Source organism: Ursus arctos, unplaced genomic scaffold (genome assembly GCF_023065955.2).
Source record: "Ursus arctos isolate Adak ecotype North America unplaced genomic scaffold, UrsArc2.0 scaffold_7, whole genome shotgun sequence".
Taxonomy (NCBI): Eukaryota; Metazoa; Chordata; class Mammalia; order Carnivora; family Ursidae; genus Ursus; species Ursus arctos.
The window spans coordinates 206,517-224,273 of record NW_026623089.1 but is presented as its reverse complement, the minus strand read 5'-3'; the positions used below and the strand labels follow the sequence as shown (position 1 = coordinate 224,273).

The 17,757-nt window shown below is 60.3% G+C and overlaps 2 protein-coding genes across 2 annotated transcripts; both read left to right on the top strand.

Moving 5' to 3' along the window:
• Positions 1-3,945: 3,945 nt before the first annotated feature.
• Positions 3,946-5,144, top strand: UTF1 (undifferentiated embryonic cell transcription factor 1). The gene is made up of 2 exons (XM_026493629.2): positions 3,946-4,510; positions 4,660-5,144. Exons 1-2 carry the CDS (start codon positions 3,946-3,948, stop codon positions 5,142-5,144), a joined length of 1,050 nt encoding a protein of 349 aa, XP_026349414.2.
• Positions 5,145-12,829: 7,685 nt separating this feature from the next.
• Positions 12,830-15,466, top strand: VENTX (VENT homeobox). Its single transcript, XM_026493631.1, has 3 exons — positions 12,830-13,064; positions 14,845-15,005; positions 15,086-15,466. Exons 1-3 carry the CDS (start codon positions 12,830-12,832, stop codon positions 15,464-15,466), a joined length of 777 nt encoding a protein of 258 aa, XP_026349416.1.
• Positions 15,467-17,757: the final 2,291 nt, after the last annotated feature.

Here is a 17,757-nt window from a genome sequence, read left to right as displayed (position 1 = left end):
ACAGATTTCTAAATAAAATCATTTCTACCACAATGGCTTCCATAGACTTTATTTTGTTTGTCTCCAAAGTGACACTTGCTTTGGGGGTCAGGGTAGGCTCCTTCGTGACCAAAGACATCTCCGGGGTTGCTCATGAAGGCATGAGGGGACAGGAAGTCCTAGCCTCAGCCGTGTCCTTGGGTGGCACGGACAAAGGCCAGGTCTGCCGATTTGCTAATTCAGGGCCCACCAGTATCAAACCCCGTAACTCCAGGGACTACGAGCAAGCAGACTCATTCTGCTGCAGGAAATGTTTACCTGCAAACCACCCAAAATAGCAGAGCCACCAAGGCCTCACGGCATCACAGCCCCAAAGCTACTATCCCACGGACTCTGTCCAACCCCAGCCAGTCCCGACGTGGCAGGCCCCATGCTGCCGCAGACCACTAACGTCGCCCGGAGCCTAAGGGCAGGACAGCCAGCTCCTCCCTCCCAGGGCAAGGCAAGCGTATTACCTTGAGGGTCCCAGTGCGAAGGGTCCTGATAGAAGAGCTTAGGATTGGTGGGCACTGCAAACGGAAGGGTGGAAGGCCAGGGGTTCAAAGAATTTGGGGACTTAAACAGTTAATGTTTTCTGTGCCAGCATCATCTGGGGACGTCCCCGTAATGAGTGATGAAGTCCTCTGCATGGCAGGAGAGTCCCGGAAGAGTAAAGTCGTAAAGTCACCGTGGGCAGTAGCTGCCACCATTACGTGCTTCTGGTGTGTCCCAGTTGTGGGTGGTGGGTGGTTTCGGTCCTCACCCACCTTAAAATCACTACACCCTGGTATCTCTTCCTTCCTGAGACATGAGGAAGGCCATGAAGACCAGGGTCTCCCTCACTTCACTGGGTCTAATCCAATCAATGGGCTTTTCTTTAGGCGAATCAGCCAGTGACCCCGTAGGAGCCATGCTTCCCAGGTCACACCCCCAACCCTGTGCAGTCCCCTCCTACGCCAGATGGAGGCTGGCTCAGTGTATGGATGCTCTGGGGGAAGCCCCCACCATGTGCAATGTTTGACTACCCCCAAGACCACTATGCTGGCCCAAGCCCAAGGTAGCCCTAGTGGGCTGAGAGGAGATGAGAGAGAGATGTCTGGTCAGCCAGCCCATGATCCGCTTTCTGGAGAACGTCTGGGGAGCCCCGGGCAGCCAGGCCCTGGCCTAGCAAATGGTGCCCAGTCAGGACGGAAAGCCCAGCAGCCCACCCGCACCCTGGTCCCAGCTCTGACCACAGAATCACCAGCATGACCAAACAGCGCCACCCCTGGCCACTGCTCAGAGTGCTGGGTTATTAGGCTGTGCTAAACAACTCACTCGGTTGTTTGATGTGTGCTGTGGGGCGGATGGGCTCCTGGCTCTGAGACGGGCTTCCGGTCTGTGAAAGGGGACCCCGTCAGCTGGCCAGCCCAGCAGGATGACCCTGAAGACGGGGGCAGTTTGGGGTTGCTTCCTGTGGCTGCTGTGGCTGTTTGTAGCCCGCTCTACAGGCGGGGGGGGGGGTGTTCTCGGGGGCATGCTGTGCGAGAGGCTGCCCCTGTCTCTTCACCCACCTCCCACCCCTTTGGGGGGCTGGCCTACGTCACCATGGGAAACAGCAGTTTGAAGGGAAAGTGTGAGGCCAGAGACCACATAAGGACTGCACTCCAGTCAGTGGACTGACTTCTCACCAGAGTCCAGATTAGCAATCCTAAAGCTGCTTTCCTTACACACAAGGGCTCATTAATCAGTAAGTATATCATAGATAAGGTTGACAGCCTCCTGCTGCCCAAGAAAGAAGCTGCAGAAAAGCCAGTGGGGAGGGAAGGTGTGTGTGGACATGTGGGCTGGTACACATGCATGCACTTCCCAGCTCACCCTCCACAGGCCAGCACAGGGCTCAGTCACAGCCACGCTGATGCTCTGAGTGGACGATCTCTGCCGTGGGCCACCCTCGCCCAGGGGCACTGCAGGGGGGGTTCCCAGCACCTCTGGTCTCTACCCGCCAGATGCCAGCAGCATCCCCAAGTTGTGACAACCAACGTCTCCAGACATCACCAAATATACCCCAGGGGGCAAACTATTACCCCCGAGAACCAGTGGCCTGGAAGCAGTGACACCCCTGCAGCATCAGGCACACCCTGTATCCAGATCTTGGATTGCAAATACCATTCTCCGAAAAAAAGGAACTAGAGATTTTTGGAGAAATGGGGGAATGGCTGATTCTGGGGCTGGAGTGGAGAAAGTACAAAATGAACAGAGGTATCTGGTAGCACCACAAAGCAAAGATGTGCTGGGGGTGGGGCGTAAAGCATGTCAAAAGGACACAGGACAAGAGGGAAAGGGGAAAAGAGCTGGGGCGCTCTGAGCCCCTAAACACGACAGCGTGGGACTGTGCCCCATGGAGAGGAGAACACCCACGAGTCCACTGAACAGGAAGAATTACAGGAGAATCCCAAACAACACATGTAGGTGCCCCCCAAAGTACGGCCTGGTGACCCCCGAGTGCGGGGTGCACCCCATGACTGGCCCCAGCTGCAGGGCAGGGAGGGGAGGTGGAGAGACGGCAAGCACCACTTGAACTCCTAGGTCTTCTTCCCAAAAGCCCATAATCCAGGCTAATCATGAAAAGGCACCTGACAAACCCAAATAGAGGGACACCCACAAAACACCTAACAGTCTCTTCAAAGTGTCAGGAACGTGGAACAAGAGTGAGAAACAGCCAGGGACCAGAGGGGACAAAGGAGGCAGGATGATGAAATGCGGAGCGGTACCCCAGACCGGGTCCCGGGGCAGAAAAAAGACATGCCTGTGCGAAACCTGGGGAAACCTGGAAAAACACAAACACGCTCTCTGACTCAGCCAATGGTCACGCGCCACTGCGATGTCTCAGCTTTGACGAAGGCGCCGTGTTCCCATGAGACGCTCATCTGAAGGGGAGCACGGAGACGCCAGCACCTTCCCTGCCACCTGGCTGTAAATCTAAAATCGTCCCAAACTAAAATGTTGTAAAAACTACTAGAGCTAGTATACAGAAATACAACTGATTTTTGTTTACTGTTGTATTCAATGACCTGGCTATATTCATGTATTAATTCTAATACTGTGCTTACAGATTATTTTGTATTTTCCATGTTGACCCCGTCATATCCCCTGCAGATAATGATACTTTTACTTCTCCCTTTCCAATCTTTATAAACCTTTCTCCTTTTTCTTGTCTTATTGCTCTGGCTAGACTTCTACAACAACGTGGAATAGAACCGGTGATGCTGGGCACTGTAATTCCTAATCACAGGGGGTTATGCTCAACATTCTGTTAGTCATGACGTGAGCTGTAGGTACTCTTTATCAGAACAAAGCAGTGTTTTCTGTGAAGTGTGTGTGTGAATTATGACACCAATTCTGAACGGTGGTCGTTAACTCAGCAGGTCCTACCCTCAGCGGACGCACGCAGCGGCGACCACGCCTCCTGCGCACACTCCCGCACCGCCCGCAGGTGGGGGCGGGGCCGCACACCCTAGCCTCTTCGAACCACGGGCGAGGACGCACCTAAGGCAAAAGGGAGGGGCGCGGGGGCGCCTCCTGAAGCTGGAATGTTCCATGGCTTGATCTGCGCGGCGGTGAAAGGGCACGGCACATGCGTAAAAACCAGTCGACCCTTGCGCGCCTGAGGCAAGCTGCCGTATCCGTTTGTACCTCCGTGCGAGAGTTTAAAAAGTACAACACTGGTGTTTAGCAGGTTGTTCCCGGTAAGGGCTCGGGCCTGCCCAAGTTGAAGTTGGCCGGCGGGAGGGGCGGGGCGGGGCGGGGCGCGCGGGGGCGGGCGGCGTAGACCCGCTCCGGCTCCGGCTCCCGCTCCCTCTCCAGCAAGCTCGCACCCTCCGAGCGCGTGTGGGCGGCCTCTCTCGGGCCCGGGCCCCGACCCCGCCAGCCCCGCCGGCCCCCGGGATGCTGCTCAGGCCGCGGCGGCCGCCCCCGCCCGCGCCCCCCGCGCCGGCATCGCCCGCCAGCCCGGACCCCGAGCCGCGGCCGGCCGGGGGCACCCCGGGGACCCCGCCCGGGCGGCCCGCCTCGCCTGGAGCGCTGGCGGCGCCCGCGTCCCCCGGTTCCCCCGGACTCCCCGGGTCGCCCGTGTCCCCGGGCTCGGCGCAGCGCACGCCCTGGAGCGCCCGCGAGACGGAGCTGCTGCTGGGCACGCTGCTGCAGCCGGCCGTGTGGCGCGCGCTGCTGCTGGACCGCCGCCAGGCGCTCCCCACCTACCGCCGCGTGTCGGCCGCGCTGGCCCGCCAGCAGGTGCGGCGCACGCCCGCGCAGTGCCGCCGCCGCTACAAGTTCCTCAAGGACAAGCTCCGCGACGCGCAGGGCCAACCGCCCGGGCCCTTCGACGCGCAGATCCGCGAGCTCATGGGGCTGCTGGGCGACAACGGACACCGACGCGGCCGCCGCCGCTCCCCGGGACCCGGGCGCCCGCCACGCGGACGCCGCCCCGCTCCCGCCGCGCCCGCCGAGCCAGGTAAGGGGGGCGGGGCCCCGGGACTGGAGAGGGCCGGGGGGCGCCTGGGGCGCTGGCCGGTGGGGGGAGGGCTGGTCGGGGCCCCGGGGCGTGAGGGCGGCGGCGGGCGCGCCTCCAGAGCCCGCCCCGACGGCCCCGCCGCGTTCCAGACGTCCCGCCGCCGCCGGCCACCCGCGACCCCGACGCAGACCCGGCCTGGACGCTCAGGTTCAGCCCGACCCCGCCCAAGTCTGCGGACGCCCCCCGAGCTCCCGGCTCCCCGACGGCGCTTTCCACGGTCGCCCCCGCATCGGGCCGCCCGGAGGACCACGCGCCTTTCCGCGCCCAGGCATCCCCGCCTCCACCGGCCCTAGACCCCGCCCGGGAGGACCCCGACTCCCCTCCCAGCCGCCCCGAGGACCGCGCGCCCCCGCAGTCCGCGCCCCCGTCGCTGAACGCCGCCCTTCTGCAGACCCTGGGGCACCTGGGCGACATCGTGGCCATCCTGGGCCCGCTGCGCGACCAGCTGCTGACCCTGAACCAGCACGTAGAGCAGCTGCGCGGCTCCTTTGACCAGACCGTGTCCCTGGCCGTGGGCTTCATCTTAGGCAGCGCCGCCGCGGAGCGAGGCGTCCTGGCTGACCCGCGAGAGTGAGGCCTGGCCTGCACAGGTCCCTTCTGTAAGACCGTGTCCCTCCTGTAGGACCGTGTTCCCTCTGCCCTGACCCCATCCTGCGACCCTCCCTCACTCCAAATCTAGGTACGTTCAATAAAAAGGTTGTTTATTCCCGATTTAATCCTGTGAACGTGTGTAGGTCTTGTGCTGGGTAGGAATGGCCCCTGCTGGTAGGGCCTGGACGGCCTAGGCCCTGAGGTGTGCTGGGATGCTGGCCAGGACCTCCCCTAGGCGGCCAGTTTCCAAGGGCACGTGGAACCCAAAGTTGGCGTCTTTGTAACACCCTGGCTTTCCCCAGGTCTCCCAGACCCTGTAGCCCTGCTAAGCAGGAAGAGGGGGAGGTTGGGCATCCCTGGGGGGGGGGGGGGGTGTCAGGGGGTCCTCTGCACTATGCTGCCCCAGCCTGGCCTGGGTTGCAGTTAGGGTGTGCCCAGAGTCCCACCGCTGCCCCAGGTAGGCCTGAGCCTCTCTGCTGACCTCTGTCTGGGAAAGGACCCCTCAGAGGTGCCTGGAACAGGACAGGCAGGAGAGTTAAGGCACACCAGGGAAGCGACTGACGGCTCTGGGTGGGCCAGGGACAGCTGGATAGGGGCTCTTGAGACTTTCGACTTTGGCCACGGCCAAGGATCAGGTCTCTGCAGTTTTGAGAGGACTTAACCAAAACCGCCCTGGGAGCATTTTCCAAATAGTGATTGTGGCCCCACCCTCTATGGGTGGTTCTGAAAGGACAACTGGGTGGGCCCGGAGGTGCTCCCGCCCCCTGGGGAGATAAGGAAGTAGCCTGGGGCACTTGGCCGGCATGACAATACAGTTTGTCCAACAGGGGCTCATTCAGAGACTCAAGTGATTGCCCTAGGCACAAAGCTAAATGAGGGGTGGGTGTCCTTGCTGTTCCTGTGTTCCAAGGTTCCAGCAGTCCCTGGGGCTCTGGGGTGGGTGGTGGGGTATCTCCCCCAAGTCCAGAGACAGAGAAGATACCCCAGTTGCACCCTTGGCCTGCAGGGATCCCCAAGTAGGAGCAGGAGTGGTCTCCCTGACCCCAAAAGCTATGCATTGATGGCAGGTCCTGGGGGCTCTGTGAGACTAAAATCATAGAAGTGACTAGATGTCACCTCACTTGAGACACATTTGCCTCTGCTTCATGATGTGGTCCATGCTGAGAGTCTCCAAGCTGCCAAAAACCTGCTACGGGGTGATTCCAGCTTGCAGACCTACCCACACTCCCCCTGCTCCTAGAAGGTCAGAGCCACAGGCTGAGGCAAATACACCCCCTGCCCAGGACTGGAGATGACGCCCTGAGGTGTGTGCATCCCTCGGGTCACCAGGGACCCTCTGCCTTGGAGAAAGGTGGTTTTGTGACTGGAAGAAAAATATGGAAGTCACTGAGTTTGAGATACTTGGGGGCATCAGGAAAAACCCATCTGCCTTACGGCCCATGTTGCGGGTGGGGTGCATCCCATGGCCGCCTCCTCGGGCCCTTTAGTCGGAGTAAGGAAACGTTCTTTCTCCAGTCATCTTCAGCGTCTTCAGGCTGGGGAGGGGAGCGCATTCCCAAGCCCAGCTGCTGGGCCAGAGTCTCTGCTCTTCTAAGTCCACTGTGGCTGAAACCCTGAAGTTGCCCGAGTCCCTTCTCGCTGGCCCTCCCCCTCGTGTGTGGCTCTCGTGTGGGTCAGTGGGGTGAGGCGTGTCCTCACCCTGTCCTGTGACGTGCTTGTCTTACGTTGGGGCCTGGGTTTGGTTCTGGGCGTGTGGGATGAACACCGCAGTAGGAACAGGGTCACTGGCCACAAGCACGGGGCAGTATCTCCAGCAGGGTGTCCTGGGAAACCCTCTCATCTCACTAGGGGCCCTTGGACAATAGAGTCATACCTTGTAAAGAATTTTTTAAGTTAAAATATACATTAAAAAATGTGCCAAGGGGCGCCTGGGTGGCACAGCGGTTAAGTGTCTGCCTTCGGCTCAGGGCGTGATCCCAGCGTTATGGGATCGAGCCCCACATCAGGCTCCTCTGCTATGAGCCTGCTTCTTCCTCTCCCACTTCCCCTGCTTGTGTTCCCTCTCTCGCTGGCTGTCTCTATCTCTGTCAAATAAATAAATAAAAAATCTTTAAAAAAAAAAATGTGCCATGTACCCCATCAGCTCCGCGCCTCCAGCACATTCACCGTGCTGTGCAGCCAGCCCCACCCTCCGTCCCCGGGACTCGCTCATCCCCCGCCCCCACTGAAGCTCTGTCCCCACCCCCTCCCCCGCCCCTGGTGCCCACCGTCTCCTCTCTGTCTCTGTGAATGTGGCGGCTCCAGGGACCTCACAGGGGTGACGGCACCCAGTCCTGGTCCTTCCGTGTCTGGCTTTCACTCGGCATCAGGCGCTCGGGGCTCCTCCACGCGGGAGCAGGTGCCAGCCTGTCCCTCCTCTCAAGGCGGAGAGACACGCGTCCCTTCATCCCTTCGTCCCTGCTGGACACCCGGGAGCATTGCAGCTGTTGGCTCCTGGGAATCAGGCTGCTGTGAACACGGGGGTGCAAACATCCGTTCGGGGCCCTGCTTTCAGTCCTCGGGGGCGCGCCCAGAGCTGGGATCATTGGTGATTCTGTTTTGAATTTTTTGAGGAAGGTCCATACTGTTGTCCGCGTGGCTGCCCCGGTTCACATTCCAGCCCGCGGTAGCAAGGTTCCAGTCTCCCCGTCCTCACCAACATGTGGTATTTAATTAGCTTCTTTTGGATCGTAGGCATCCATGTGGGTGTGCAGCTCGCACCTGCGATGAGTGTTCTCACGGCACACACACTGCGGCAGTGCCCCAGTGATAGTCATGCCCTACTGTCGAACTGCCTAGTCGACCCGCCCAGCCAGCCCGGAGCTCACCCCCCACGCACGTGCTGTCCGGTGCTGCTCTGAGGGCCGGAAGTGTCCACGTCACCTGCACCTCTCGTCAGCCCAGCCTAGGAAGCGCTGTGGCCGAGGGTCCTCCCCTCCCTGCTGTGGGCCCTGCCTCCCGGCCAGGCACATCCGCCTTCCAGGGTGAAGAGCATGTGTGTTTTAACGTTGAGCGCCGATCCATCCAGGACCAGTGCTGCCCAGGCCTTCGTGAAGTAACCTTTTTCTGGTGATCAGTATGTTGGTTATAAGGGAACACTTCAGTGTTACATGTATTTTCTCCAAATACACAAAAAACCCTATCGGTGTGGGTGCTGCTTTTTTTTTTTTTTTTAAGATTTTATTTATTTATTTGACAGAGAGAGAGACAGCCAGCGAGAGAGGGAACACAAGCAGGGGGAGTGGGAGAGGAAGAAGCAGGCCCACAGCGGAGGAGCCTGATGTGGGGCTCGATCCCAGAACGCCGGGATCACGCCCTGAGCCAAAGGCAGACGCTCAACCGCTGTGCCGCCCAGGCGCCCCTGGGTGCTGCTTTTTGACTCCTGAATGGTCTGCATCGCTGTTGTAATGATCTCTGGCACCTGTCCTCTCTCTGATGTCCAGTTGTGACCAAAAACTTAACAGAAGTAAACTTTTAACTTCCTGTTTGAAATTGCTGTCTTCTCAATCGTCCTTGTTTATCTGTCCAAATTATCTGCCATCTCTTCCGTGTTTGTTCCTCTAGTTACGTCATCTTTGTAATGCTCCGCCGGTAGACATTTCAGTGTTTGCAACACTCTCAGGCCCCTGCTGCTTTTGGACTCTGCTGGGGCAGGTTCTGAAATCTGGTTTTCCAAGTCCAAGCAAACGGCTTAGTGTTACATCCCTAAGATTTTGGTAAATTTATCTTTCATATGATTTATAAGGAGAAAGGACAGACTTCTGTATCCCTTCAGTTTTGCCAGAGGCCTGTGGTCTACGCGATTACAGCGTCTGTGATTTCTCCCTCCGTGTTGTAGCACGGAGGCCAACCACTCCGACTACATGCTGGGTTCCTACCTGACCTCCCACACCAGTTCCGCTGCTAAATTTTCCTGTCTGTTAGAAACCATACTGCTCTATATTATGGACTGGGTGTTTGTGTCCCCCAAATTCATACGCTGAAATCCTAACCGGCCGTGTGATGGTGTTAGGAGGTGGGGCCTTTGGGCCGGGCTTACACTCTGGGGGTGGAGCTTCCTCACTGGGTTTAGTGCTTTCTAAGGAGAGACAGGACAGCAAAGAAGTGACCATCTGCTGGCCAGGAGGTGGCGCTCCCCGGAACTCCAGCGCACTGGTACCCTGATCTTGGACCTCCAGCCTCCAGACCTGTGAGAAGTGGCTGCTTACGCCCCCAGTCGGTGGTGCTCCAACCTCCCACACACTTGTCAAATCTATGACATGAGCGCGTTTCAAATTCAACACCGAGTCCATGCCAACGTTCCAGAAGTCTGCCCAGCCAGCCCCTCACTTCGTTTTCCATGGTGCCCACCAGGGCTCATTCACATGCTGCTGTCTCCCAGAATTGTCGTTTGTGACAATTCTAGAGAAATCCTAATATTTTCCGTTCTTCCAGTTTGACAGATAATGGCTCTGCCGGTGTGAGGCTCCCCTCCTCCTGGCCTGGCCCAGACGCCAGCCTTGCTGAGTCCCTGTCTCTGTCCCGGCCAGCGTCCCAGGCCTCCTACTTGGATGCAGCCCCTCGTCTCCATCACCGGTAGGTGGGAATCTGTTTAGGGTCCATCTGCTGGCCCACAGGCACGCCTTTCTGCCCATAGAGCGAGTCTGACTCTCACCTCCACGACAGCCAGTGGGCACTCCATTCCTTCCCTTCTTTTCAGAACCCTTCAAGGGTTCTGATACATTCCTTCAAGGGCCCTTCGGACCTCCCCAAAAATGTCAGATCTCAGACGGATCAGCAGGAGGTCTTACTCCCTGCTGTTCCAACGGGACCTGATTAACCCCGCCTGGTTTTGGTTCTCCCCCAGGCCTGTCTCTGTAAACAGAGCTGGAAGAGCCTGCGTCCCTTGGCCCTGTCGCTGGACTCCCATGTCCACGGAGGGGAGCGAGGGAGCGGATGGGGGGTGGTGCTCTGCGTCACCACACCTACAGCCCGCAAATCTGACACCCGCCAGCTGGGGTGGGGTCCTGTCCACCTCGTTCAACGCTCACACCTCGGTTCTTCCCACCTGGAGCACAAACAGGAAGTGGGAGCGCTCCAACGGAGGGTGGGGAGGAAGCCGGGGGAGGGTCGTGCAAGGGCCCGTGGGAGTCTGAAGAGCAGAGGGCCCTGGAGCGTAGGCTAGGGGGCAAAGAGGAGGGGAGGGGTGGAAAAGGAAGGGGAGGAGCCGCCCCGTGGGCGATCCAAGGTCGGGGTGTGGCGGGCGGGGAGGGGGAGGGGCGCGCTGCGGGGGGCGGGGGGGCGGGCCGCGCGGCTGTGGCTTTGATTTCTCGGGGCTGGAGTGAGTCAGGACCAGAAGGGCACCGGTGCGGCCGCACTGGACCAGCCTGCCCTTCCTAATGGGGGTGGGCGTGGAGAAGGGGGTCTTGGGCGGGGCGGGCCTCCCCCGGAGGAGCGTCCGGGTTGGCCCTGGAGGCGCGCGGGGCGGGGCGGAGGCGTCTGGGCCGCAGGACACCCGGGACCTGGAGCCCAGGTGGAGGGCTTAAGTCTCGGAAGGTCGGGGGGAGGGAGTGGGGGCTTTAGACGTGAGTCGGGGGCGGGACCGCCAGGGCCTCGGAGGGACGGACTGGACTCCGCGTGGGGAGCCCCCTCTCCGCGGCGAGCAGGTGCGGGATTCGGGGGGAGGTCAGCGGTCAGAGCGAAGCCCTGCAGCCCCAGAGTGAGGAAGCTGAGGGTCGGCGTGGGCTCGAGCTGCGGGGGAGAGGGATGACCCAGACGGCAGCAGCGAGGGGAAGGGAGACCCCAGTGGACACGAAGCCCCACTCCCCCGGGTGAGGGGAGCGGGCGCTGTAGGGCAGGGTCCACCCCAGGCACAGCTGGCAGCTGGGGTGGGGGACGGTTCGGGTAGGGGAGGGTGGAGGCAGGAGGGCCCCCTTAGGGAGGCCTCTCCCGGCAGGCTGCGGGATGGGGCCCTGAGATCAGAAGTGGACCGAGGTTAAGCTGGGTCTGCAAAGGCGCGGGCGCGGCGGCTGCGCGGGCTCCGGGCGTTTCATCAGTGAGCACACGACGCACAAGTTCCCGACAAACGTGCGTCGAGAGGGTGCTTGTGGGGCCGGCTCGGGGCGTGGGGGGGCGACTTCCTGGGGTCGGGTTTGTGTGGCGCCGCCCCCCGCCCCCCTCCGTGGGTCGGTCAGGCCCCCCCAGCTGGGCCCCTGCCGCCGCGGCGCTAGGCACCTGCGTCCTTCGAGCAGTCCGGGGACCTCACTGTCCACACCGGCACACGCTGCAGGGACCGGTGGACCAACTGGGCCGGCGCGAGGCGTCGCGCTCCCTCCTCTGACCCTTCACGGCCCGGGTCAGCGCTCGCCGGTTCCCGCTGTGCCCGCCGGAGTCGGCTCCCACATCACCCCCTGCCCGGCCCGAGAGGCTCGGAAGGCGGGGTTGGGGGTGTTAATCCAGGCCTGGCCTGAGAGGCCTTTGATCCCGCAGGACGGGGCGGGCGCAGAGGCTGGCGGTTCCGCCCAGGCTGGCGCCAGCGCCCCCGGGAGCCGGGCGGTGGGCTGGGGCAACCACACCCGCCGGGAGGGGGGGTCGCCCTGGACGCTGCACGCGCTGGTCCTTGGGGTCTGTCTTGGAGAAAGAGGTGGTAGCCACCTGAGCACGTGGGTGGGGTGCATGACCCCAAAGGGACTCTGCAGCTGTCCCTGGGGCACCGGTGCCTGGAGGCCTACCCACTGCATTCAGGAGCGAGGACGACAGCCCTTGAACCTGGGGCTGCAGCGTCCCCTGGCGGCTCTGAGCCTGCACTGGCCACGGGTGGGGGCGTGGACAATGCCTCCTCGGTCCTTCCTGCTGGGGTCCTCCTGGGAGCAGCAGGGAGGAGTCCATACTCCCAGCGGGCAGACACCCCTCCTTCCTGTCACTGGAATCCAGCTCTACGGCACCAGAGTGAAGTGCGGGGGGTGGGGGGGATAGGGTTCTGGGAGGCCTCTGAGTATAACTGGAGAGGGAAGGGCCAGTTGGAGCCAGTGGGTACTCCCGTCTGCCTGATTGTAGTTGCTGTCCAGGAATGCCTATCCTGCCAGACAGCCAGAGGCAGCGGACACCTGCCCTGGGAGCCCCCCTGTCCTAGGAACAATAATGTGGACTCCCCCTACTCGAAGCAGGTGTGCACACCTGTCAACTTTGGCACTGCAGACACCCACGGGGCAGGAGACGAGGGGGCTTCGCTTCCCCAAAGGACAAGCCTCTAGCATGGGTGCTAAAGTGGGAGGGGGCCAGCCTGGGTGGGGGTGGGGGTGGGGGGAGATAAAAGGATGTGACAAGTCCTCAACCAGCACACCTCCCTTAACGGGTGACCACAGCCCCGCCCCTCTCCAGACATCTTGGAGCCGGGGGAGGTGTGAATGGCCTCCTTTGTGCCTCTGAATTGAAGGCAATTAGGTGCTGCTTATCTGGGGGAGGGGGGAGGATTTAAGCCATCTTCGCAAACCAGCCTCCCACTCCCTCCACCTGAGCTTGTAGACGCCGTTCAGCTCTGCGAAACCTGCTGGGGACCCCGTGCCTTGCTCCCACGGTCTATTCTGCGGCGGACCCTGTGCCTCATCCCCGGTCTAATATCCTGTGAACCCGGAGCCTGGCCCCACGGCCATGTCCCCCTCCTCTACCCTGCTCAGTGGCCGCGAGCCATCCAGCTTCGGCTCGGTGGACTGGCTTTCCCAGAGCAGCCACGTGGGGCCGTCACACACCTCCAGGCCCGCTGAAGTCTCTTGGAGGAGCCTCTCTGCCCCAGCCAGGGTGTCCAGCAGCAGGGAGCTCCCTCAGACTGTGGGCATGGAGGAGGAGAAGTCCTCAAATGTGTCTTCGCCAGGCACGACCACGGCTGGTAGGTCTCGGGGTGAGTGGGGAGGATGCTCCCTTCCTTCCCAGACTGGGATGGGAGCTGGGGAGGATTCAGGGGCAGGCCTTAAGTAGGGTGGGAGGTCTGGACGTTCTTACAAGGCTGGGGCTGGAGGTTTCCTCTGACCGCCCCTGTCCCCCGCAAGTAAACACTTGCTCTCGGAAGCAGCAACGGCAATGGAGGTTTTCCCTCCTCGAGCCCCTCGGGGGGCCCCGCTTCCCCTCGCCCCTCCTGGAAGGGCTGGCTTCTGGCCCTGACTGGGCCGCCCCTGGACTCCAGGAGTCAGCACTGCACCCTTGCGCCATCTCCTCACTGTGAGCGCTGTAACTCCGACACTCACCCCGCGGTGCAGCTGACTTTCCAGTTCTGCAGTTAGTCCTTGGGGCCCGTTTCTACAGGAGTCACAGGGCAGTGGGCGCGTGTGTCTCAAAGCTCGTGAAACCTGCCCGGGTCGGAGGGGTTGTTGTGGTTCCTCCCTCAAGCTGGGCGCCTTGGCGTAGCATGCAGATACCAGCCTGTTGACAGTGGACCTGGAGCCCCGCGAATTTGGCTCGGGGACAGCCCCGCAGTTCTGGGAATTCCCAGTACCTTCTGTGCCTTGACCCCAGGAGGTCCTGGTGGCTTCCTAAATTCTGACCCTTGTTGTTTGCTGATGAGAGATTCTTGGTCTGTCTTTTTGTCTTTGTGATGTAATCATTGCTTTTAGCATTAAAGTCGTCCTATCTAGTCAGACGTGGGGTTGATACTGTTAAGTTTTCACATTTGAAAAAGTTGAATCTTATGGAAGACTTTTATACTTCAATGAAGTAAAATTTTAAATTTATTCTCTGCACCCAGCTACCCCCCCCCCCGAAAAAAACCCAGGCAGTCATCCCCGCATCCAAATCCTTCATGCTGGCTTGTTACACCCTACCCCCCCTACCCTCTAGCAAAGCTCCTCGTGTCCTACTGCACACTTCAGGTAAGTGTTAAAATTAATTTTGTAGGATCTGTTTCCGCCACAAAGAGCCAGTCGGCATTTTGGTCTGACGTGCGTGGAAGAAACACCAGGTAGCACTCCTCACCGCAAGGGACTTAGTGCCTTCCCCCACCTCCCGACTTCGAAATTAGACACAGGGTGCCTGAGGGGTATGGTTGCATAAGAGTCTGAGTCTTGGTTTCGCCTCAGGTCATGACCTTGGGGTCGTGGAATCGAGCCTGGCATGGGGCTCTGCGCTCAGTGAGGGGTCAGCCTGAGATTCTCTCTCTCCCTCTGCCCCTGCCCCCACCCCTAAAATAAATAATCTTAGAAAAAGACACGAACTTGCCACAGATTCAGTTGGTGACAGGGAAGCCTGGGGGCGTGGTGATGAAGGCCCTGAGCCCTCACAGCCACCCCAGTGATCTGGGTTCCCTGTGTGTGGGCCAAAGAAGCTGCTCTCTGGAAGGTTGGGGGGGGGGGGGGTGCGGGTGCACTGGCGGAAGCTGAGGGGCTGCATCAGAACTGTTCCGTTCCGCAGTCCTCTGTCTCCAGGATTCCTGTCCCGGGACTCCACCCCACGCCTGACCTGGCAGGGGAGGAGGGGGCTGCCGCCGTGATCCACACTTGCGCCCAGACCATGGGACAGCAGAGCAGTGAAAGCCACTAGGAAGGGGAAGCCTGAGCCGCGGGGGGCCATTTGCTCCTGTGGAGGCCCCAGCCGTTCCTCTCGTCCCCATGTCTGCGGGCTGCAGAATTTGTGGCACTTGAAACCCCAGGGATTCAGTGCCCTCTTGTCCTTCTCAGGGTGGAGCAAGGAGGCAGAGACCCTGCGGGCTCCTCGCGTGCGCACGGCCTTCACCGCGGAGCAGGTCAGCACCCTGGAGAGCGCCTTCCAGCACCACCGCTACCTGGGCCCCCTGGAGCGCCGGAGGCTGGCCCGGGAGATGCGGCTCTCCGAGGTGCAGGTGAGGGCCCAGGCCAGGGTGGGAGCGGCCCAGGAGATGGGGCTGTTCTCGCCCGTGCTCTGATCGAGTTTTTCCCACAGATAAAAACCTGGTTTCAGAATCGTCGAATGAAACACAAACGCCAACTGCAGGACTCCCAGCTGAGCAGCCCCTTCCCTGGAGCGCTCTACCCACGGGTGGCTCTCTGCCCACCTCCCTCTGCCCTGGGCAGCGGCCTGCAGCTGCTGTGCCCTTGGGCATCCCTACCTGGGCCTCCAGCTCTGGGACAGCCCCGTGGCTCCTTTTGGGATCTCTGCCAAGTAGAACAAACCTCCGTGGCCTTGGCGTGGGCCTCGTGCAGCAGGCAGCCTCTCCTGTGCTGCCTCCCAGACGCCGGGGGCCAGGCGCACATGCTGGGCCCAGCCTTGTCCAGAGGACCCTGGGACCTGCGTGCCCTGCCCCAGACCGGGGATGCCTTTTGAAGAAGTGTGATAAGCCGGAGGCCTGGGCTGGCACAGGAGCGTGTCAGATGCTGCCATCCCCCCACAGCAGGTGCGAGCGGAGCTGTGCCTGGCATCTCGAGAGAGCCATTCACCATTCATTTCCGTCACAGCGACACCAGGTGTGAGCCATGTGCCCATCCACAGGCAGGACCTGGAAGCCTGAACCAACATAAGATTCCGGAGGGTTTACAGTTGAAGACAGTTTACAGCTGCTCCTTCACTGAAAACACTCCAGGCTTAGTGTAAGAACTAAGTGATGGGTCAGTGAACAAAACCAAAGGCAGACATGCACTTGCAAAGTGTTGGGCTTATAGCATATGACTAAATGGTAATTTATTAATACAAAGTGTTGGGAAAAAATAAAGAGGCTGGGGTGCCTGGCTGGGTGGAGTATGCGACTCTTGATCGTGGGGTTGTGAGTTCAAGCCCTGTGTTGAGCGTAGAGCTTACTTAAAAATAAAATCTTAAAAAAAATTAAGATGGAGACTTCCATTGTGCTGTATGCCTGTAAGTTCCGAGTGTAAACGTGGAAACCATGAAGGGATCAAAGGAGGTGACGTGTTTGTTTTATCACCTCGGGGTTTGAGTTCCATGTTCACAACGACCCCAAGGCTGGAACCGGAAAGGAACCCAGATAGTCGTCCTGCACACTGAAACATTAGAGGCTGGTGGGGTTGGCAGCCTCTGCTGTGGCCTTGTCTCCGGAGCCCATGCAAGCCAGGCGCAGTGCTGGGTGCTTCGGTGCTTCTCACGTTGGCTGGAAATGTGGGGAGCCAGCATCCAAACCTGTGTCCGATGTGGCTCGAGGGCCCAGCCTTCTACCAGTCCCTCTGGCCGGACTGTCATGGCTGCAGGGGGAGGCCTCAGTCTGGGCCCCGGGAAGGACGCTGCAGCAGGACCCCGAGAGCTCCTGGCACACAGGGTCCAGCTTGCTGTAGAGAGCGGCTTCCCCACCCAGTTCCAGCAGCAAAAGTCTGGGCGTCAGAACAGACCTGTGCAGGGGCAGCAAAGCCACAGGCCAGCTACAGGCCAAGGCCTGAACCCTCTCGTAGGGACGGCCACTACTCCATCCACTTGTGGTTACTTGCCGCTCTGTTGGGCCGTTTACTCAAGATTTTTTGTGGAGTCAGGATTTGCTTAAACACATGCTGTTCAGCTTTGTGTGTTTTCTTTGGTTTTAATTTGGTTCAAAAACACCAATCTTTCTACATCCCTAAAAATGTGAGCATTTAGTGATCTTTTACTTGCCCAGTGGTTCCAGGGGAAGCTCAGTGAGTCACAGTGTGTGTCCTACATGTCCTGTGTCCTCCGTGCGGCGTGACCAGGGGCATCTGTGCTGTGTCTTCTGCTCCCAGGACCCACACACCCTGCTGCTTGGGGCATCACTTGCTGGAAACCTGGGCAGTAGACGCCCCTTCGCCTGGTCTTCTCTATAACCCGAGTGGCCTTCATGAGCAGTCACCGTGGGGCTGGGGGGTGGGACTCACTGCTGGGACCATGCTTCCTAGGCCCTCCCCCTGCTGCTCAGACTGGTGCTGGGCTCCAGCCCCCTTAGGCGGGACCAGCACGGGACAGCAGGCTTCACCCCCTGCGGCTGAACACAGAAACACCTGTGAAATAGTCTTGCCCAAAACCCAAATTCCAGTCTACAGAAAACAGAGACTTTACAGTGGACACCTGTTGGGGCTCCTCAAAAGTCACTTGTGAGAGGGGCAGGGAGCCGCGGCGGCCGCAGAGCAGCCGAGCTAGAACCACATGAAAGCAGCTGTAAGACAAGCGCCCCCCTCAGTGGGTGACAACCCAGGCGAGGAGCAGCCGGGGTCCCTGCAGGGTCTCGTGTCTGAGACACTCACAGGCTTCAAAAGCAATGGGAAAAAGCACCTATGGCAGGCTATTCGCTGCGGAGCCGGGTGCTGGGTCCACGGTCGTTTATGTCCCTGAGAACTTCCTGAAACCACAGCCGGTGTCTGGCGGGCTGCATGGGCGCTGGCTGGACTGCAGGCACGCGCAGGCCAGACTCGGGGGGCGCCAGGCAGTGAGCCCTGGGGGCGGGGGCCACCGCCGCCACACACACACCCCCGCTAGCAGAGAGGAAGTCATGGGCTTGCTGAACAAACGCTGTCCCCTCCGGCCCCCGGCCCCGGGGCATCTGGAGAGACCCTGCACCCCCACGACGGCGGCGAAGAAGCTCCTTGTGCCGTGGCACCGATGCTCTGCACACGTTCCACTCCATGGGCACCCGGGGCGAGAGGGAGGGCTGTCCCCGGGAC